This window comes from Rhinoraja longicauda, chromosome 14 (genome assembly GCF_053455715.1).
Source record: "Rhinoraja longicauda isolate Sanriku21f chromosome 14, sRhiLon1.1, whole genome shotgun sequence".
NCBI lineage: Eukaryota > Metazoa > Chordata > Chondrichthyes > Rajiformes > Arhynchobatidae > Rhinoraja > Rhinoraja longicauda.
Window position 1 is genome coordinate 39,291,835 of NC_135966.1, and position 23,826 is coordinate 39,315,660.

The 23,826-nt window shown below is 44.2% G+C and overlaps 1 protein-coding gene across 3 annotated transcripts in view; it reads right to left on the bottom strand.

Moving 5' to 3' along the window:
• Nucleotides 1-11,207: 11,207 nt before the first annotated feature.
• The window catches only part of LOC144599921 (uncharacterized), a 49,291-nt gene continuing 36,672 nt past the window's right edge, over nucleotides 11,208-23,826 (bottom strand). For all 3 annotated transcript variants that reach the window (XM_078411185.1, XM_078411186.1, XM_078411184.1), the window contains 5 exons: nucleotides 22,210-22,308; nucleotides 18,857-18,931; nucleotides 14,242-14,295; nucleotides 12,471-12,511; nucleotides 11,208-12,355 (listed from right to left, as the gene is read on the bottom strand). In XM_078411185.1, coding sequence (XP_078267311.1) covers nucleotides 12,287-12,355; nucleotides 12,471-12,511; nucleotides 14,242-14,295; nucleotides 18,857-18,931; nucleotides 22,210-22,308 — 338 coding nt within the window. In that variant the 3' untranslated portion in view covers nucleotides 11,208-12,286. The remainder of the gene's footprint in view (nucleotides 12,356-12,470; nucleotides 12,512-14,241; nucleotides 14,296-18,856; nucleotides 18,932-22,209; nucleotides 22,309-23,826) is intronic.

A 23,826-nucleotide genomic window follows, 5' to 3' on the forward strand; every position in this document is an offset into this window, starting at 1 on the left:
TCCGAAAGGTGCGCCGAACGTGATCAACATGGAGGATGCATGATCTAGTGGAATCTGCCAGAATGAGTTCTTTGCATCTAGGACTGAGAATACCATAGCTTTTCCCAGGTGTGCCGCGACTTCTTTCACCGAGCGCATCGGTTGGTGTGGGCGTTTAATGGTAGTGTTTAAATCCTTGGGATTGAGGCAAATTCGTATTTCATCGGTGTTTTTTTTGGTTGCTGCTACCATAGTCGAGACCCAGGCAGATGGATCATTGACAGGGGCAATCACACCCAGAGTTTCCATCCTGGTAAGTTTGTTCTGAACACGGTCTTGCATGGCATGTGGGACCCGGAGAGGGGCGCGGACAACTGGCGTGTCCTCTGGGTCAGTTACAATGGTGTACTTGTGGGGGAGTTTGCCAAGTTTGTTATCAAAGAGGTCTTGGTACTGTGAGAGGAATTGTTGAGCGGGACCCTGGCTGGGGGTGAGCTGGTATACAGTTTGGCCGAAGGTGACCAAACCTAGGTCATGGTAGGCATCAATGACCAGCAGCGGGGCCACTTTCCCACAGACAATGAAATAGCCCAAGTTGTAAACACGTGAAGCCAGACGGTATTGCAGTTCCACTCTTCCGACCGGGTGGACCCCTCCTCCCCCAAATGGGAGTAGTTTAGCACTTGTTTTTCTAACAACCTCGGATTTTTGATCTCTGGAAATCCGATAAGCACAAAACATTACAGCGAGCCCCGGTGTCGATTTTTGCAATAATCTTGTTGATCTGTAGCGTTGTTATAGGGTCCTCGTGTTTGCATAACGGATCCGATAAGGAATATAAATTGAGACTGCCAGCCTGGTGCAGAAGCGATTCTGCTTCTGCAGGTGCAGGAATGTCCTCTAGGGCCTCACGGGAAAATGTGGGCTGATGGACGTGGAGAGATTGTTTTGTCTCGACTTTATTCCCCTGAGAGCGGCAGCAACGAATAAAGTGTTTTTTCTTTTACAATAGTGGCAGATTTTCCCGAAATCGGGGCCCATTTCACGGATCCCTGTTTGTGTGCCACCGCAATTGGTACAGTTATTGATGATTTTGGTGGTGCGGATATCTGTGAAACGCATTGATACTGTATGCGGAGTGGGGTCCGGGTCCTAGAGACTTGGTGTGGGTGTCGGTTAGCTTGGCAACCCGACAGGCACGCTCGGCTTTAAGTAGAGTGAGCTCCTCATCCCAGAGTAACTTACCTCTCACCTTATCATTCAGGATGCCGCACACGAGTCTGCCACGGATGAGGTCATCGCATAGATCACCGAATTGGCATCTGCAGCGATGTTCTTCAGGGAACTGATGTAGGATTTGACTGATTCGTCTTCCTTCTGGTTCCGTGAAAAGAATCTGTGGTGCTCCATGACCAAGTTGGTTCGCAAAGCTGTCGGAACTTTCTAAGGAGACACACTGGATCTCGGATAGATTCGGCAGGGGTCACAACATTACCCGCGCCATCCAGCTCAACTGGTGCATAGTGGAAATCCTGTGCCCGTAGTGTGGCTTCTGTGCCCGCCACATTGAAGGAGATGGAAGCTTGTACATCAGCGGGTGCATCATGGTAAGCCGCGTGGATGAACACTCCGTATTCTACTTCAAAGATACGCCAACGTTTAGCGAGGTCCTCATCAAACACTAATGGGTCAGGTTTACGAAAGGCACCAGCCATGGCAGGTAGTACAAAAAAACAAACTAAAATAAATGTAGGCAAATAGTGGTCCAAAACTTCTGACACCATGTTTTGTAACCAATCCATTACAAAGTATTAGATGAACCACAAACCCATGCATAATGTTGCACTCCTCGTATCAGCTTACAGACGGACTACCAAACTAAAGGGACGAGCAGGCTGTTATTAATGGCTGTAGTCCTATTCAAATCCTACTGGAGTACCTGGTGGAATGTGTATCGTGCTTAAGATGTGTGGTGGAGGTTATATTGACAGAGATAAATGTGGTTGATCTACAGTTGCTGCCTTGCGGTGCCAGAGACCCGGGGCTGGTCCTGACCACGGGTGTTGTCTGTACGGAGTTTATACGTTCTCCCTGTGACCTGCGTGGGTTTTCTCCGAGATCTTCATTTTCCTCGCACACTCCAAAGACAGGTTTGTAAGTTAATTGGCTTGGTATAAATGTAAAAATTGTTAGTGTGTAAATGTTTGGGGATCGGTGGTCCGAAGGGCCTGTTTAAGCGCTGAATCACTAAACTAAAATTGGATTTTGAGAAAAAAAACAGGCACTCAGCGGGTTGGGCAGTATCTTGAAGACTGAAGAAGAGTCCTGACCCAAAACATCGCCTGTCCATTTCCTCCAGGTTAGCCCACTGAGCTACTTCAGCATTTTGTACTTTGCACAGGGCAATAGAGCACTTAACCACTTAAGAGACAGCTAGTGTCCCGGGGAGCCTCGCGTGCGGCGGGAGTGGCCGCACGGGCCCAATCCGCCCGCCGAACAACCGCGCTGCTGACCGGAGCACAGTCGCCCCACAGGCCTTCCAGGGGACTGCGGTGAAACAGGGCACTGGATCGAAAGAGCAGTGGCGGGAACCTCTAGAGCGGGGGGCGGGGGGGGGGAGGGTGAAGGGGTAGACAATGGGGACCTGGTGTGAGGGAACCCCTGTGAGGGACAGCGGGAGAAAGAGGAGAGGGGGGGCCACTCTGGTGTAGAATCCTCTGCCCACAGGATAAGTCTGTGTTTGTTTGTTCATTTGTTCTGGTGAAGGCGCTGTGCACACGGCAACCAGCCAACAATCGCTTGTCTTTTACTTTTTGTTTTCACTTTTAATTTCAAGTTTTTGTGTAACCTTGTGTATTGTGACTGTCGGCAGAACAATTTCCCTCCAGGGATGAATAAACTTTTATCGTATTGTATGCTATCAAAGACACACACCACCATGGCCATGCTCTCATCTCACTACTACCAAGAACAGCCTCCCATTAACTAATCACATACCTACCACATCAATGATCTTCTATGGTCTTTGTTCAGTTTGCCCTATGGATTCCTGTTTACACTTGTGGTTTGATTACCTTTTATCACTGCTAATTTACTGTATTGTGTATTTATTACTTGTGCTGTTGCATTAATGTGCCTGCAGCAGAGCAAATAGGAATTAAATTGTTCAGTTGCTGAGGACCAGATCTTGGGCATTCATATCTGGCGACACAGATACATGCAAGAAATCCAGGTGCAATCTCGATAAGGCCATCAATAAAGTAATTTAAAACTTTTGTTCTAAATGGGAGGATGACGGATATTCGGCATCAATGGCAGGGTTTGCATGCCATCACTTCCTAAAAGGTGAGACCAAGTAGAGTTCAAGCGACAGTGGGGCATCATGCCAAGGCAAGCTCAATGCATTCTATGCATGATTTGATGGGGAGAACACTGGTGTACCTTGTTGGGCCTCGATAGCCCCTGGTAGTATTGTAATTCACTCAGGTCGTTTTCAGAAGATTCGACAGGAGGGCGAATGCTCAAAGTGTTTGCATGCGATGGTGCAGCTGGTGTTCTCCAAACCTGCAAGGACAAACAGGCTTGAGATTTTGCAGTCAAAATCAACCTCATTACCTGGGGTTCCCACCTGCTCTAAAATGGCATCAATAATACTGGTGCCCAAGAAGAGTAAGGTGACATGCCTCAGTAACTATCAAAGGGTCACAATAATGTTTATGGTGATGAAGCACTTTGAGAGGTTGGTTATGGTGAATATCAACTCCTACCTTAGCAAGATCCTGAACTCACTCAATTTGCCTGCTGCTACAATAGATCAATGGGGGATGCAATCTCACTAGCTCTCCATTCTGCACTGGATGACTTGGACAATAAAGACACAAACATCAGGCTTGGCATTTAACACCATCATCCCCTCGAACCCTATTACCAAGCACAGGGAACTGGGTCCCTGCACATGCCTTTGCAACTGGAACCTCAACTTCATGAACAGAATCCAACCGGTACAAATTGGCAAGACCATTTCTTCGATAACCATCAATACAGGGGCTGTGTGTTCAGTCCCCTGCACTACCTACTCACTCTATACCCATGACAGTGTAGCCGGACACAGCTCCAACTCCATCTTTAAATTTGATGGCAATATTGCGAATGGACGAATTATGGGTAATGAGAGAGTGTAGGAGGGAGATTGATCGTCTGATTGAATCTAGTCAAGTGTGTTTAATTGTCATATGTACTGAAACGGAACAATGAAGTTCTGAGCACAACAGGTTAGTAAACAGTACTCAATAGATAATGTAATAAAATGAGATAAAGGCTGTGTCTGTCATGTGGGTCTTTGATGATACTTGCTACCTTTTTGAAGCAGCACCTTCTATGGATCCCTTCAGTGGTTAAGGAGGTCAATATCCATGATGGACCCACTACTTTTTTGTTCTGGCAACATTCAATCAGACAATCAATCTCCTTCCCATACTCTGAATTATCATTACCCATAATTCATCAGACAACGGTGATGTCGGCTAATTTAAAGATGAAACCATGTCTGGCTTCATAGTCATTGGTACAGAGTGCCAGAACAATAACCTTGCTCTCAAAGTCAGTAAGACCCAGCAGTTGATTGTTGACTTTCAAGGAGGAAGGTCGATGATCCACAAACCTGTCTTGGTTTAGTTTAGAGATAAGAGTGTGGAAACAAGCCCTTTGGCCCACCATGTCCGTGCTATCTAACGATCACCCATACATGAATTCTATGTTATCCCACTTTTGCATCCTCCCACGCTAGAGGCAATTTACAGAAGCCGATTAACATACAAACTTGCACGTCTTTGGAATGTGCGACAAAACTGGAGCACCTGGAAAAACCCCACAGTCAGGGTGAAAGAACAATCTCCACTCAGACAGCACCCGAGGTCAGGATCAAACCAGGGTCTCTGGTGCTGCAAGGCAACAACTCTACCACTGTGCTACTGTGTCGCCCCGTCTTCATTGAAGGGGCGATGGTGGAAAGTCAACAACTTGCAAGTTCCTAGGCATTCCGAAGATATGTCCTGAACCCAACACATTGATGGAATCATAAAGAAAGCCCATCAATGCCTGTACTTCAGAATATTGAGGAGATTTGGTATGTTGATGAATACTCTTGAACGTTTACTGGTATATGGCAGTCAATAGTGCTTTGTTTGTCTTATATGGAACTGCACAGTGAAATTCATTTTTGCATATTTTTGCAGTCATTATTCAATGTTCGGTTTGGCCAGTCTGGCCATCTTTGCATCCCGGGGGCACCTCCTGCAGCCGACCTTCATAGTGCTGGAGGCATTACCCCAATTCATCCTCTTACTGGCTCATGCTTCTCACATCCGACATCTCAGCTCCCTGCCGGTTACACCGTCCGAAGACCCTTCTGGTGGGTTCCCGGTCTCACCGACCGACAAGCCTTAGGGTAGGTCCCGGTCCCGACGAGCCTTTGGGCGGGTTCTGGTCCTGCTGACAGATGAGCATGTTGACTGGAGAGAATATTGCCTGGTTGCATCACGTCTAGGAATGAAGGCACTTACAAAAAGTGGTGGACACTGCCTGGACCATCACGTATACCACTCATCCAGAGGTGACCCCATGATGCAAGAAACTGAACACCTGGCCCCTGCACCAGGTCCTCAGTTACACATTCATCTGGCTTGCCCTTCTAATTATGCCCTCCTGGCAAGTACTTCAGAGATTCCAACCCTTCAGATTCTGCTTTTTGACCTCTTCTATATTCACTTTTTCTATCTATGTCATGAGTGGCAATGTGTGCAATGATATTTGGTTGCTCACCCTTCCACTCATGAATATCCTGCAACTGCTCAGAGATATCCATGACCCAGTCACTCAGGACTGGCATTTTGTTTGCGGCCTGTTTCCCTAGCTACTTAGTCTTCTAATATTATTGTTCTGTTTGACTCCACCTTTCCCTGCTGAGCCTCAGAGCTATTCATGGTGCAACAAATCAGGTATCTGCCTTCTGGAAGATCACCAACAGGATCCAAAAAAGAGAATTCCACAGAAGAACCCAGGAATGTCTACCCCTTCTACCTTTCCAAAATTGGTGGATCAGGTGGATGTCCAGTATTCAATGAGTATTCCTTTTCCTTTGTTAATGGTCTCAACTGCAATATGCTGCATGATAATACACTAAAATTAACTATTCCACTTTGCTGGATTACTTAGCAAATGTTCCTTTTGCAAAAAATATTTGCGTGTTTATTTTTACAATTTGCTGGGAATTATAACAGATATAACTAGCATCAAGTTATTTCTGGAGGATACAAGGATAATTGGTGACAATCATGTTCAATTAAATATTTCCATTGCATCGATTCATTGACAATTAGATCACTGGAACTTCTCCCACCCAGTTTCAAATATTTGCACTCAAAATAAAATTAATCTTCACTAATAATGTTTTTTTCGAACAAAGGACACACCAGACAAGCCAAAGTAGTTTTGATCTTTGGTAGACACAAAATGCTGGAGTAACCAATTAACCTACATACCTGTACGTCTTTGGAGTGTGGGAGGAGACTGAAGATCTCGGAGAAAACCCACACAGGTCACGGGGAGAACGAACAAACTCCTTACAGACAGCACCCGTAGTCGGGACTGAACCTGGGCCTCTGGCACTGCATTCGCTGTAAGGCAGCAAATCTACTGATGTGGCACCATGCCACGCTGCTCTGGAGAGAAGGAATGGGTGTTGTTTCGGGTCGAGACCCTTCTTCAGACATTGATTTTTGACCAGGGAAATCCAGTTGCACATAGTAAAATCCCACACAGTTATGAATTAAGTAACTAAATTTGCATTTTTCATCCATTGCTTGAGGAATAAATCACAACCATAAAGCCCTCGGCCATAGAGCGATCTCAGCCAGAGAGCCTTTGAGGTTAACTTTAAAATACTTTGCAAACATTGGGACATAAGAACAGAACAACAGCCCCCTTGGCCCATCAAGTCCATATCAAATGTCAAGCACTGTCATGACAATTTACCTCGAACAGACGAGACATTATTTCATCATCTCATCTATATCTTATCGAGTCCACATCACAAGATTAGAAATTGTTCAGCCAAAGCTGAACACACTTCTCAGCATTTTGTGCTTCCTGGGCGTGGTGGTGGAAAGATTGGTGGAAACAGGGCCGTGAACGCTCTTTCCTTGGCCCCATCTCATCTATATGAGACCGTGAGAGTGCAGCATTCTTTCAATATTGCAAATCAAAGCTATGGCCAAAACACCCCTTTACTTTCTTCAAAGGCTTAGGAAGTTCAGCATGTCTCCAACACCTCTCACTAACTCCTACAGATGGGCCGTAGAAAGCATTTTATCGGGATGCGTCGCAGCCTGTTTGTGAACAGGTCCATCCAAGACCAATAAATTTCAGAGAGTTATGAACGTAGTCCAGACTACCATGCAAACCAACCACCATTCCATTGACTCCATCTACTCTTCAGGCTACCTCGGCAAGGTTGTTCGCACAATCAAGGACCAGTCTCACCCTGGTCACTAACTTCTCCCCTCTCCAATCAGACAAGAGGTACAGAAGTGTGAAAACACAGACTTCCAGATTCAGAGACAGTTCCTTACCAGCTGTTATCAGGTAACTAAACGGTCATCTCATCACCTCGAGTGCAGTCCTGACCTGCCGTCAACCTCACCAGAGACCTTTGAACTGTCTTTTATTGGACTTTATCTTGCACTAAATGTACCCTTTATCATTTATCTGTTGATGGTTTCATATATTCATGTACAATGAGATCTGGGTGTCCTAGTGCATCAGTCACTGAAAGGAAGCATGCAGGTGCAGCAGGCAGTGAAGAAAGCCAATGGAATGTTGGCCTTCATAACAAGAGGAGTTACAGACTTGGCAGCATATAGGTAGTACACACAGCGCCGGTTTGGCGCGCAAAGGTTTAAACAGCGCTGTTGGCTTAACGCATGGGAATTTAAACAAAGGGCTGCCGGCGGCAGCGCTATGGGTTCTGATATAGCACTACCAGCTGCAGTGTTATGGGGTTTAAACATAGTGCTGTGGCCACAGTGTATGGGTCACAGACTGTTTGAGAAAATTCTCGTATAACACCACTATAAATTTTCATTATGAGATTCAGCAAAAGTCAGGGCTAAATTAAAATCTCGGTTCCTAAAATCTTGTACTAAAATGGGAATTTACCATACTGAGTTCTCCTGAATCAGTGGAACTGGTATTATGTCTGGGGCCATTTATGAAATATTCATTACTTTCTTGAATTCTTCACTTCCCTGAATTTGGTTTTCCAAGTGTGAATCAATAAAGAAATGTAATTGGGTTCCTTTAGCCCATTGAATTAAGAACAAAATGGTTGGAATGTTAAGTCCTGACAGTTAACATAAGTCGGATATTAATACTCCAGCTGAATTGTTATACCATAAGGCACAATGAAACGTTCTCATTATCCACTTCCTCATTTATATTAACAGGAACTTACAGTTTGAAATGAAGAACTAAGTGCCAAGTTGCTCAACATATAAACAGAAGTGCAAATGGATCAAAATAATTCAGATTACTACCAACCACCGCTGCACCTTCAACAGGTGGATCACAGTCATTTAAGAAGGCAGCTCACCAGTTTAGGGTAGATAATAACTACTGGCTTTGCAATGACATCAACATAGTCTGGAATAATAAAATAAAATGCCACTCATTCACTCATAACACATTTTTATCACACTTTCCTCTATACACAAGGAATGGATTTATCACGAGAATTAAGGCAGCACTATGGGGTCACATTTTATTCATGCAAGATGCAACAAACAATGCTATTATGTAAATATATTGGATTGGACAGATTGAATCAATTTTGCATGTTTCTGTGTATTTTAATATAATTTGTTAACATCATCTCCTAAATCTTGGACAAAATGTTCACATTAGATAGTTTTTCCATTGTGCACAAATGAGATCAACAGCGGTGTAACATTTAAAATCATAAATTTGTTTTTATTTAATGCATTTGTGCATTTCATACTTTACTCACTTAAACATTGTATAAACGTTTGTTCTGAGATGTCATTGTTTTCCCTGTGTTTGGATACTGCCTAATTCTCCAATTCCCCCCCCCCCCTTTTTCTGTGTACCTGGACTTACACCTACTCCTCCCCACCCTTTCCACTTATATTCATTCCTCTAGCTTCACAATTCGCATCTCTTCAATTATTTTGTCTCACACCTGTCTTTACATCTCTAGCCTTTAACCAACTGTTCGCTTATAAAAACCCTGCTCATCTGTGTCGGCTTATTACTTGCTAGGTTTTTCCCAGCCTCTCCTCTCTTCCAGTTTTCTTCCCCTACTCCCTTACAATCAGTCTGAAGAAGGGTCCTGACCTGAACCATCACCTATCCATGCTCTCCTGAGATGTTGCCTGACCCGCTGAGCTACTCCAGCACTGTCTTTTTTTAATATTTGTATCTGTAACAAGCCTAATTTATACTACAAAAAAAGCGCCTGTATGTATAGCCTCATTTTGAGCATTATCACAATAATTCAACAATGGCTGGAGTGTGATACTGTTTGGAGGCAGGCCCTATGGCCCAACTGGTCCATGCTGACCAACCTACTTAATTTAGTTAGTCCCATTTCCTATTAAGTAACACATATTTCTTCAAACCTGTTCCATATAAACACACCATCTATGTGAAAATGTTACGCCTTAGGTCGCTTTCTCATCTTAAATCCACACTCTCTAGTTTTAAACTCTCCTACCCTGTGGAAAAGACTGTAGCTATTCACCTTATCTATGCCTCGTGATGTTATGTACCTCTGTCAGGTCACACCTCAGCCTCTTATATGCTAGGGATAAAAAATAACCCAGCCTATCTATTTTTTCTTGTCGCCTAAATCCTCCATATCTTTGCCCCTTGTGATGTTATGTACCTCTGCAATGTCACACCTCAGCCTCCCATATGTCAGAGAAAAAATGACCTAGCCTATCTATTTTCCTTGTTGCCCAAATCCTCCATATCCTGTACCATCCTTGCTGAGAAACATTTTGTTCATGCACAAAGCCATGCTGTCTATCCCTGATTAGTCCTTGCCTTTACATGAAGAACCTATCTCTCAAAATCCCCTCCACCAATTTACCCACTACTGCTGTAAGGTTGATCTGCAGTTCCAAGGCTTTACCTTGCATACTTTCTTGAACACTTTAGTTTAGTACAACATGGAAACAGGCCCTTCAGCCCGCAAGTCCACCCCGACCATGGATTAGCTATTCAAACTAGTTCTAGGTTTCCAATTTCTCATCCAATCCCTACACACTCGGGACACTTTATAATGGGCAATTAACCTAAAAACTCGCATATCTTTGCAACATGGGAGGAAACTGGAGCACCTGGAGGACACCCACGCGATCACAGGGGGAACATGTAAACTCCGCACAGACAGTACCCAAAGTCAGGATCGGACCCAAAATTCTGGCGCTGTGAGATAAGCTACAGCACCGCGCCGCCCTATTGAGGCACAACTTTAGCCATGCTTCCTTTAAAGTCAATCCTATCCTTCTGGCATAAATATTTAAGGGCTTCCATGCCTTGTCATAACAACCATATGCTCTTTTTTAACCAGTATGGACTTGCCATTCAGTATTGTTTACACTTATAAGGGCGGTGGGTGTATGGATCGAGTTGCCAGAGGAGGTAATTGAGGCAGGTACCATAACGACATTTAAAAGACATTTGTACAGGTACATGGATAAGAAAGATTTAGAAGGATATGGACGAAATGTGGGCAGGTGGGATTAGCAAAGATCTCGGTCAGCCTGGACACGTTGGGCCAAAAGGCTAGTTTCTGAGCTGTGTGACTATGATTATAATTACAAAGTTTGTCTTAGCTATATTCAATTTTTCATGGTTTCTCTTTCCAACTCATGGGCAGAAAGTTGAAGGCTTGATTTATTGTGAGCTTTTCAGATTCACTGTCAATGTCATCACATTGTCAACTGGATATCAAAATATTTTTGTCTGGTTTGTCATTTTCAGTAGTATTGATTTTTTTGCCAGCCTGGCTTTCTTACCATAGCCATTGCAGATTATGCAGATATGAAGACACAATAAACACAAAACAAGTTTATTCATTTACATTTTGTTGTAAACAAAAGAACAGGTAGTTTTATTAAACAACTTTAGATAAACATATACACTGTATTGTTCACATCAGTAATATATTTATTGCAGGCACACTTATGGGAAAAAGCTGGAATTTTTGAACAATTTTTTTTATCAGAAGGAGCAAAGAAATCTCTAACATTGATAAGAAATATTGCATTCACATGAACCATCGATCTAAAGTTTGATCCATCCTAATTTCCCACTTCAGATCCCTTGTTATTCTATAACATTTCTGCTGTAGCCAAGCCTTTCAATCCTTCTTATAAATTTGCCTTTTGACTCATTCTCCATTTTACAAATTTCGTAAGACATTGTAACATATTGAGTAACAGCTTCAAACAAAAAGAAAAAGCAACACCCCAAATTAGCCTGAAAAAAATCATATGGTTCTCATACTTTTTGGAGCGATACTATTTTAAAAGTCATAAAATTTAATTACTCCTCGTATTTAAGTTTTATGATTGTAAAAAAAAAGACATGGAAATTAGTTAATTATATTTAAACAGTGCAGATGTATGAACATCATTTTGGTTCAAGGAGTTGGCACTCTCACTGAATGTTGTTACCTATGTAATTCTACCATTTTCTCTGTGGAATTGCTACCTAAGGGGAATTGTAAATTCCAGAGGCTTTTCAGATAGAGTCAACACTGAGGTGTGAGGATGATTGATAATTCTTGGGCAGCTGTACTTTTTCCTCATCTTACCTTGGAAATAATATAATGTCACCTCACCCACGAGAACCATTTCTAAGATAGGCCAGGAGAGTAATCTACATACTGTATGATGTTGCATTATTTGCACTCGGGTATAACAAAACATATAGGGTGTCCCAAAATATACTTCTGACTTAACACTGACAAATTTGTTTTTGCGCTCATGTTAACTTATCAAATATTGCAATGTATTTATAATATCCAATGTATTTTGCACAAAGCAGTTGCTCTTTTTATATAGCATCTTCACATATTGCCAAAAAATGCTGAGGCAAGAAAAGACTCCTTTCAAATTATAACAACAGTGCAGGTTCCCATGAAAATTGCTACAGAGCAGTTCCAAACAGCTTAGAATTCCCCAAAATATACAATTCTGAAATCTTTCTGTCTATTCACAATGGATTATTCATGTGTTGTTTGTGCTATTTGTGCGTAGATAACTAAATTATCTTCATTTGAAGCAGCCTTATTCTGAAAGAAAAAAAAATTATGAAAGATTAATATTATGTAAGATAACTATATAAATCTCTAGCAGCTAGCAAAATTTAGCACATGAAATTTTACCAATAGGAATTAATGTACTTACACCTGAAGAGTTGCCACTGCACCGCATGTCATGTGTGGTCCCTGTGATAATTACAAACATCACAATTAAAGATAATATTGATGGCTAGAATTTAATAGATACAAATTGAAAATAAATATCCTTATTTTATTGCACGTGTTGTATACCGAAAATGGATCAACAAGATTTTGGATTGACTATGAACTAGTTGCCATCTCCGAGAGTCAGATCTAAACCAAGCATGGTGTTTACACAGTGAACCAAATAAATTGGACTCCTCCATGATTGATAGGAGCCCGTATTACTCCCCAATGATCTAGCCAGGAGCTCTTGAAGTGACAAATTTTCTGGTGAAGCTAAAGGTTGGTTAATCTTCTGGTCAATGAGAATGTCCCGGATGTTGATGATGGAGGACTTAGCAATAATAATGACATTGAATATACAGGGCAATCAATCAGATTTTCTTTGTTGGACAGCTAATGCCTGACATGTAATTGGCGCAAAGGTTACTTGTCACTTATCAGCCCATGACAGAATGCTGTCCAGATTTTGGTGTATGTACATATGGGATGATTCATTTGTGATGCAGTGTGAAAACAGACCCTTCAGCCCCCGAGACCACGCTGACCATCGATCACCCTCACACTACTTCTATGTAATTTACAGAAACCAATTAACTTACAAATATGCACGTCTTTCAAATGTGGGACGAAACCAGAGCACACAGAGTAAACCCATGCAGTCACAGCGTGAAAGTACAAACTGCACAGACAGCACCCGTAGTTAGGATCAAACCCCAGTCTCTGGCGCTGTAAGGCAGTAGCTCTAACACTACTCCTTTGTGCCACTCTTTAGATTTTAGTCACTCATGGAAATATAGTGGGCAAAAATAAATTCAACAAACAAAAATGTGATAATGTCCAGATAATCCGCTTTTCAGGTTAAAGTTTAAATATGTCAGCAGGGTAACAGGGTGACCAGCACGGTGGCACAGTAGTAGAGTTGCTACTTTACAGGGCCAGAGACATGGATTCGATCGTGACTACGGGTGCTTGCCTATACAGAGTTTGTAGGTTATCTCCTGTTTCCAAAGAGGTACAGGTTTGTAGGTTTATTCACAAAATGCTGGAGTAACTCAGCAGGTCAGGCAGCATCTCGGGAGAGAAGGAATGGGTGAAACGTCACCCATTCCTTCTCTCCCGAGATGCTGCCTGACCTGCTGAGTTACTCCAGCATTTTGTGAATAAATCGATTTGTACCAGCATCTGCAGTTATTTTCTTATACTACAGGTTTGTAGGTTAATAGGCTTAGTATAATTGTAAATTGTCCCTAGTGTTTATAGGATAGCGTTAATGTGCGGAGATTGCTGGTCGACACAGACTCAGTAGGCTGAAGGGCCTGTTTCCGTGCTGCATCACTAAACTAAAGTCCTCTACTCTAATGAACTATCATGGCAGTTTTACGATCACTTCAGTATGCAAATAGTGCCTTAACTTAATATTTTACCTGAAGACCAGCAGAAGCTTTGAGCAATGGTGTACCCATTATTATATTAGCACAAATTTCTATCTTTGAAAATCCTCAGCGAGACAAAGCAATGTCCTTCTAACTCAGAGAAGCATCTGCAACTGATTGAGTTTTAAGTTTCCGGATTGGGAAAATATCGAGGAGCTTTATTCCAGCCCCTAAGATGTTAAAAGACAATGAGTTTTCTTATCCAGTACTAACAATCTTCACTTTAGGAAAGATAAAAAATGAAAAGGAAAATTGAAAAATGTGGCCTTTTAGTACCTGATTCATTGTTCTCAAAGGAAATTGATTCATAATGAATATTTTCCTTATTGCCTGCAGAGATAAATAATGTAAAATTTACATCATGCATATAGGGGGCTTAAAAATGGAAGCATTGTAGTTAGATAACCAAACATGTAAGGACATTATTCCATTAATGGGACATTATTCCAGCACCAACATCCACCGCCTCGCTGACCCTCACCGCCTTCCCGGCCGTACCCTGGCCCGGTCCACCGAAACTACCACGGCTGTCAACTCACCACCTCCCTGGGGCCACTGTCGCCGAACTTCACTGTCTCCCTGGGGCCACCAATGTTGCTGCCGCCGAACCGTATCTCTACTCCAGCCCCCAGGGGCCTCCACCAGCGACTCCACTGACCTTCACCTCTCCACCGCCCACCAGCAGGCTGAAGCCGTCGTCTCACCAGAGTTCCAGGCTCAGCACCAGATCCATAGTCTCCACGATGCAGACTCCCACACCACGTGGTCTGACTCTGTTGGGTCCTACTGCTCCCTCCCTCCAACAGGGAACCTCAGTAGTGATGGGTCTTCCCCTTCCCACTCTAACCAGGTTACCCTGACCACACCCCACCCATTCAATAGTTCTCACGCCCCCTCCTCTCTGAACAACCACCATTCTCCCACCAGAACCCGCCTCGGGCTTTGTCCACTCCCTGGCCCTCCTCTGACCCTAACCCCACCCTTGTGTCTTCACCATCACCCCTGATCTCCCTCTTTCTGATAAGGAATGGTCTGTCCTCAACAGAGGCCTCACCTTCGTTCCCCTCGGCCCCACCTCAACGAGTTCCGTGTCCGCCATGATGTAGAGATTTTCTTCCGTCGCCTCCGCCTTTGTGCCTTTTTCTATGGGAAGGAGTCCTCACCACCCAGTGATGACCCCTTCTCCCGTCTCCACTGGCCCCCCTCCTCTTGAACTCCCCAGAATGGCCTTCTACCCTCTCTAGAACTCTTTATTTCTAACTGCCGGCGTGACATCGACTTTTCCACTCCCCTTACCTACTCTAACCTCACCCCCTCTGAATGAACAGCCCGCCACTCACTCTGCAGCAACTCTGACATTATAATCAAACCCGCCAACAAAGGGAGGTGCCGTGGTAGTTTGATGCGCTGTCCTCTACCAGGCTGAGGCCAGGCAACAACTCTCAGACACCTCCTTCTACTTATCCTTGGACCATGATCCCACAGACGAGCACCAAACCTTAATCTCACCACCATTTCTGATTTCAACACTTCTGGCTGTCTGCCTTCCACAGCCTCCAACCTTATTGTTTCCCAGCCATGCACAGCCTGGTTTTACCTTCTCCCCAAAATCCACAAACACAACTGCCCTGGCAGATCCATTGTTTCTGCCTGCTCCTGTCCCATGGAAAAGATTTCCACGTACCTTGACTCCATCCTATCCTCCCTGGTCCAATCTCTCCCGACCTATATCCAAGGTACCTCACATGCCCTTTGTCTCTTTAATGACTTCCGCTTTCCAAGCCCCCACTTCCTTATCTTTACTATGGATGTTCAGTCATTCTACACCTCCACTCCCCACCAGGAAAGCTTTAAAGTCATCCGTTTCTTCCTCGACTGCAGAATCATCCAATTTCCCTCTAGCAACACTACTCCGCGAAGTGGAGCTGGCCCACGCCCTCAACAACTTCTCCTTTGACTCCTCCCACTTTTTCCAAGCCCAAGGCGTAGCCGTGGGCACCACATGGGCCCCAGATATGCCTGTCTCTTTGTAGGGTACGTTGAACAATCCCTGTTCCAGGCGTACACAGGCCCTATCCCCAAACTTTATTTCCGTTACATTGATGACTGCATCAGTGCTACCTCCTCAACCATGCAGAACACATGGACTTCAACTTCACCACCAATTTTTAACCTGCACTCAAATTTACTTGGATCAGCACCGACACTTCCCTCCCCTTTTGTTGTAAATCTGTGGAATTCTCTGCCTCAGAAGGCAGTGGAGGCCAATTCTCTGAATGCATTCAAGAGAGAGCTAGATAGAGCTCTTAAGGATAGCGGAGTCAGGGGGTATGGGGAGAAGGCAGGAACGGGGTACTGATTGAGAATGATCAGCCATGATCACATTGAATGGTGGTGCTGGCTCAAAGGGCCGAATGGCCTACTCCTGCACCTATTGTCTATTGATCTCACAGTCTCCATCACAGGAAATTGACTAATGAGTGAAGTCTATTACAAACCCACTGACTCCCACAACTATCTTGACTATACTTCTTCCCACCCTGCTTCTGCCAAAGACTATATCCCCTACTCCCAATTTTTCCATCTGCGATGCGTCTGCGCCCAAGATGAGGTGTTCATACCAGGACATCCAAGATGTCCTCATTCCCATCATAGATGAGGCCCCCATTCGTGTCTCCTCGGTGCCCCGCAAGTCCGCCCTTGCTCCCCCTCCCCCTATTTGCAACAGACTCCCCCTATCCTGACCTTCCACCCCATCAGCCGTCGCATACAACACATAATCCTCTGAAATTTCCGCCAACTCCAACGGGATCCCACCACTATGCAGATTTTCCCATCTCCACACCTTTCCGCCTTCCGCTGAGACCGTTTCCTCCGCACTCCCTGATTAACTCATCCCTTCCCACCCAAATCACCCCCTCCCCAGGTACCTTCCCCTACAACTGCGGAAGATGCAACACCTGTCGCAATACCTCCTCCCTCGACTGTCCAGGGACCCTGACAGTCCTTTCAGGGTAGACAGAGGTTCACTTGCACCTCCGCCAACCTCACCTACTGTATCCATTGTTCAAGACGTGGACTCTTATACATCGGCGAGACCAAACGCAGACTGGGCGATTGTTTCGCGGAACACCTTCGCTCAGTCCACCTGAACCTACCTGATCTCCCGGGTTGCTGGACACTTCATTCTCCTTCCCATTCCTACACAGACTTTTCTGTCCTAGGTCTCGTCCACTATCAGAGTAAGGCTAAATGCAAATTGGCAAAACAGGCAAAACAGCATCTTATGTTTCGCTTGGGCAGCCTATGGTATGAATATTGGTTTCTCTCACTTCAAGTATCCCTGGCATTCCCTCACTCTCTATCCCTCCCTCACCCATGTCACACTAGCTTCTAATTTTCACCCTACAAACAGCCGACAATGGCCTGTTTCCTTTATCATCGTCCCTTTTTGCATATGTTTCATTCATTGTTCTTTATCTCTCTACATCACCATCTATATCTCTCGTTTCCTTTATCCCTAACTATTCTGTAGAAGGGTCTCGACCTGAAACGTCACCCATTCCTTCTCTCCAGAGATGCTGCCTTTCCTGCTGAGTTACTCCAGCTTTTTGTGTCTATCTTCGGTTTAAACCAGCATTCCTTCTTACACATTATTTAAAGGTCCAAGGGTAGAAATGAAATAACTTGTTCGTTTGTAGTGTTGTTAATAGTTTAGGAAATCCATTTTACATCCAATTCCCTGCTGGTTTTCAAACAATAGGATTAATCTGTACCAAAACAGGACACAACTGAAAGATGACATTTTTCTAAGTTCTGTTCTCCCAAAGATTTTTCAAACTAGAGAACACAATCAAGTCCTGAGTCTTGAACCCAGGTTTCTATTTTCAAAACGATTCTGTTACTTATCAAATTGGTTCTGCCTCATAATAGCAGAATGGACGCCTTGTTTCAAATTTATTTAAATAATATAAATGAATGCAAGTATTCATGCCATTGGGTTGTAGAACTCCCAGGTAGAATATGAGGTGCTGCTCCTCTTGTTTAAGTTTGGCTTTAGCCTGCCTGTGGAGGAGGCCGAGACCAGACAGGCCAATGTGGGAATGGGGAGAGGAATTAACCTGGAACTCCAGATGGCCATGGGGGACAGTGTGCAGATGCTTGGCAAAACAGTCACCTAGTCTGCGCTTGGTCTCAAAAGGAGAGCTCCTGATGCAATAGGCAAGGTTAGAGAAGGTGTATGTAAATCTCTGCCTCACCTAGAAGGGCTGTTTGGATCTCTGGATGGTGTTGAGGATGGAAATGTAAGGATAGGTATCACTCAGTTGCAGGGTAAGTGCCCGGGGAAGGGAAGGAATTGGTGATGTGTGAGATATTACCATTCGGTACGGAAAATATGGAATTGATTGAAAAATAAGAATCGTAACAGTAAAGGCATTGAATATATTGTTTAGCAAAACTGAATACTTTCCAAATGTTAGTTTGACCATATTCACTCATTGTTTTAGAAAAGGATATGGAGTAAATACGAACACGGGAATGATACCAAACCCAGGGGCTCATAGTTTCCAAGAAAGGATACAAAGATTGGAATATGAAAAGTGAACATTGAGTGGTAAGAGTGCAATAGAGATTTTTTTTTAAACGATGCATTGTTTTTTATCAAGTATAATAGAGATAGTGTTTGTACTTGTGGAAAAGAACAAAACTGGGGGCTTTCCATGTGGTTGTCCACCATTACAAAATCATACGTTACTAAAGATTCATCATTAACAAACCATTAGGGCTTCCAAGCTAAACTGTTTGAGAAACTTTAGCTCCATGATATCTGGAAGTGCCTTTGTTAACAACATGTTTACTGAGAGATGTAGAAAGTAATATTTCTCCTTACCTTCCTGCTTTGCCTTTCTATCGACAGACATATATTCAGCAGTATTACTGGTCTCAGGTACTGGTGCCTCATTTCCTGAAAAGGGGATTTTTTTTCAGATTAAAACTTGAAAGCTACTTCAGATATTTCAACAAAAAATGCTTAATTGTTACAGAGAGCTATGAGAATAATTGGGAACATGTGCTGAGTCCGTCAGAGAAAACAATCCTATCTAAAGCCAAGCTCATTGTGGACTGAATCTTAAGTTTCACTTGTGATGAGTAGTTGTGACATATGTTAGAGGCAATTAATATTAGGATGATTTTACAAGAAATATGTAGCTGCTCTAAGTAAAGTATTATCTACTCAGTATGGTGCTATTATTCTCATGTTTCATTCTGAAACACAGCATACCATCAGTGAGACACAAAGTGCTGGAGTAACTCAGCAAATCAGGCAGCATCTCTGGAGAATAAGAAAATAACTGCAGATGCTGGTACAAATCGATTTATTCACTAAATGCTGGAGTAACTCAGCAGGTCAGGCAGCATCTCGGGAGAGAAGGAATGGGTGACGTTTCGGGTCGAGACCCTTCTTCAGACTGATGTCGGGGGTGGGACAAAGGAAGGATATAGGTGGAGACAGGAAGATAGAGGGAGATCTGGGAAGGAGGAGGGGAAGGGAGGGACAGAGGAGCTATCTGAAGTTGGAGAAGTCAACGTTCATACCACCGGGCCGCAAACTGCCCAGGCGAAATATGAGGTGCTGCTCCTCCAATTTCCGGCGGGCCTCACTATGGCACTGGAGGAGGCCCATGACAGAGAGGTCAGACTGGGAATGGGAGGGGGAGTTGAAGTGCTGGGCCACCGGGAGATCAGTGGCGTTAATGCGGACCGAGCGCAGGTGTTCAGCGAAGCGATCGCCGAGCCTGCGCTTGGTTTCGCCGATATAGATGAGTTGACATCTAGAGCAGCAGATGCAATAGATGAGGTTGGAGGAGGTGCAGGTGAACCTCTGTCTCACCTGGAAAGAATGTTTGGGTCCTTTGATGGAGTTGAGGGGGGAGGTAAAGGGACAGGTGTTGCATCTCGTGCGGTTGCAAGGGAAAGTGCCCGGGGTTAGGGTGGTTTGGGTAGGAAGGGACGAGTGGACCAGGGAGTTGCGGAGGGAACGGTCTCTGCGGAATGCAGAGAGGGGAGGGGATGGGAAGATATGGCCAGTGGTGGGGTCCTGTTGTAGGTGACGGAAATGTTGGTGGATGATATGTTGGATCCGCTGGCTGGTGGGGTGGAAGGTGAGAACGAGGGGGATCCTGTCCTTGTTGCGAGTGGGGGGATGGGGAGCAAGAGCGGAGCTGCGGGATGTAGAAGAGACCCTAGTGAGAGCCTCATCTATAATGGAGGAGGGGAAGCCCCGTTTTCTGAAAAACGAGGACATCTCGGAAGCCCTAGTCTGAAACACCTCATCCCGGGCACAGATGCGGCGTAGACGGAGGAATTGGGAGTAGGGGATAGACTTTTTGCAGGGGACCGGGTGGGAAGAAGTGTAGTCCAGATAGCTGTGCGAGTCGGTGGGCTTGTAATAAATGTCCGTCACTAATTTTTCTCCTGTGATGGAGATGGTGAGGTCCAGAAACGGGAGGGAGATGTCAGAGATAGTCCAGGTATATTTAAGGGCAGGATGGAAATTGGAGGTGAAGTGTATAAAGTCAGTGAGTTCTGCATGGGTGCAAGAGGTAGCACCAATGCAGTCGTCGATGTAGCGGAGGTAGAGTTCTGGGATGGGGCCAGTGTACGTCTGGAACAGGGATTGTTCGACGTACCCGACAAAGAGGCAGGCGTAGCTAGGGCCCATGCGAGTGCCCATAGCTACGCCTCTGGTTTGGAGGAAGTGGGAGGAGTCAAAGGAGAAGTTGTTGAGGGTAAGAACCAGCTCTGCTAGGCGGAGGAGAGTGTTGGTCGATGGGGATTGGCTGGTTCTACGGTCGAGGAAGAAACGGAGGGCTTCGAGACCATCCTTGTGGGGGATGGAAGTGTAGAGTGACTGGACATCCATGGTGAAAATGAGGGAGTGGGGGCCTGGGAACCGGAAGTTATCCAGGAGATGGAGAGCGTGTGAGGTGTCTTGGACGTAGGTGGGGAGGGATTTGACCAGGGGGGATAGGATGGAGTCGAGGTAGGTAGAGATAAGTTCGGTGGGGCATGAGCAGGCAGAGACAATGGGTCTGCCGGGACAATTGTGTTTGTGGATTTTGGGTAGGAGGTAGAATCGGGCCGTGCGGGGCTGGGGAACTATGAGATTGGAGGCACTGAGGGGTAGTTCGCCGGAGTTGGTGAGGTCAGTGATGGTGCTGCTGATGAAGGTCTGGTGTTCATCGGTGGGGTCATGGTCCAGGGATAGGTAGGAAGAGGTGTCTGATAGTTGTCGTCTGGCCTCGGTGCGGTAGAGGTCAGCACGCCAGACTACCACAGCCCCTCCCTTGTCAGCGGGTTTAATTATTAAGTCCGGGTTGTTGCGGAGTGAGTTGAGGGCTGCACGTTCAGGAGGGGAGAGGTTAGAGTTAGTCAGGGGGGTGGAAAATTTGAGGCGGCCGATGTCACGCCGGCAGTTTGAAATAAAAAGTTCTAGTGGGGGTAGTAGGCCATACTGGGGGGTAAAAGTGGAGGGGGTCCGTTGGAGACGGGAGAAGGATCTCTGGAGAAGCATCTCTGGAGAACATGGATAGGTGACGTTTCAGGTCAGGACCCTTTTTTAGATAATCAGTGACATTTTACCTCAAGCAAGCTATTGATGCATGTCGTGGTTCCCCAATGTTCCCTAAGAAAAAGATTGGAATATGGCACTTGGACAATTATTGGAATCCACATCACATCAGTATGAACTCAATTTAAATTAGTATGAACTTAATTTAAAATGTTGCTGATCAATTCTGCTGCTCAGAATAAATTAGTCTCCATTGGTTTTATATGGTAACTAGAAGCAGTCTCATGAACAGAAGTCTTACTATGAGCTAATATTTAGGAACTTTGTGACATTGTTGAAGAACAGTCAAAAGAATAACGTAAAAATATTATGCAGTCCACTATGCCTTTGCCACTTGGTACTTTTATTCGACAGAGTGTTTTATGATTCATGTTTCCATGAACATAAGAAAAAAATGGAATTGTGGTACAGAAAAACTAGACAGAAGTGGGTCTGTGAAGGATTATAAAATGTACTCAAGTCCTGTGGGGTTTTGGGTGAAACAGAATAAGTGGCAACTTGTGTGATGAAGTTTAAAAACTCAAAATTGCAAAATGGCTGAAGAACTGCCTAAATCAATAGAACACGGCACTGGTAAAATCTCAGTTACATTTTAATTGTTTCCATGATACCTTGCATTTTCTGGATTTCCATAGCATTTGAATAAAGATGTAATGCTTTTTCTGTATTTTCCTCTGTTTGCTGAGGTTTCTGCCTTTGATTTCCCAAACCTGTTCATGTAGAGGACACCCATTAAAATGAATGAATTGATCCTGATGAATTTCTTGTATTCAACTAAACAAACTCTAAAATGGTCCGCTTCGATCTTACTTTGTCTGAAATGCATTGGAATAAAAGGTAATTAATATTTCCGATGAAACTTGACACAGATTTGAAGTCGTTTTGTTTTCAAACATTTTGAGGTCAGGCCCATTTCTTGATAATGTTCACATAATCTGGTTTGGTCCATTCATGTAGTACTAAAGAAGGTGCATTATTGTTTTAATAATCTCATATTCAAATGGTTGCCCATAATCACAACTCCCAAATTTAAGAATGGAAGAAACAGGAGCAAAGATAAGACTTTTGGCCACTTGAGCTTACTCTGCCATTCAGTTTCACCATGGCTGAACAATCTAGACTTCAACACCACTTACCCACTGTCTCTCCATACCCTTTGACTGGATTGTAGTTCAAATGAGTGTCTATCACCACCATGTATATATTAATTGATTTCACCATGTTGCTCTGGGGTAGATAATTACAAAACATCAAAGCCTTTTGAGAGAAGAAATGTAATCTCAATTTTGTCTTAAATGAAGAACTGTTTCTTCCTAAACAATCCTGCACCAAACCACTCTCCAGTTCTGGATACCTCACGAGGGGAAACAACCAACTTATCACATCTCCTCAGAATCAACCCCTTCATCATTGGAGTCAATCCTGAGAACCTCCTCTACATATCCTTCCATACATAATGAGACCTAAACTATAGCTAGTACTCTAAGTACGGTTTCACCAATGCACAGAACCTCCCTGCTTTTATTCTCCATGCTCATGCAATAAAAGTCCTTTTTTTGCAGCTTTCTAATTACCTAATTACCTGCTGTGTCAGAATGCCAACCCTTTATATTTCATGCTCAAGTAAACCGAGATCCCTTTGTATCACTTCATTTAAATAATAATTTGTTCTTTCTTTCTTCCTTCCCAAATGGATAATCTCCCAGTTTGCTAACATTATACTCTAGTAGTGAAATGGGTAAGATTTACTGCCCATCAACAGCATCAAATTACAAGCCAATTGACCATCTCATTTGTCTGAAGAAGGGTCTCGACTTGAAACATCACCCATTCCTCCTCTCTAGAGATGCTGCCTGTCCCGCTGAGTTACTCCAACATTTTGTGTCTACTGACCATCTCATTTACGGTTGTAACCTCACCAAATAGAAACTGATTGCTCTAGCTGTCTCCAGAAGAATTGTAGCTCCTATGTTCATCGCCTCATATTAATGTTCAACACTGACTCTTCGGAACAATGTGAAGGTATTTATTCACAAATTGCTGGAGTAACTCAGCAGGTCGGGCAGCATCTCAGGAGAGAAGGAATGGGTGACTTTTCGGGTCGAGACCCTTCTTCAGACTGATGTCAGGGGGGTGGGACAAAGAAAGGATATAGATGGAGACAGGAAGATAGAGGGAGAACTGGGAAGGGGGAAGGGAAGAGAGGGACAGAGGAACTAACTAAAGTT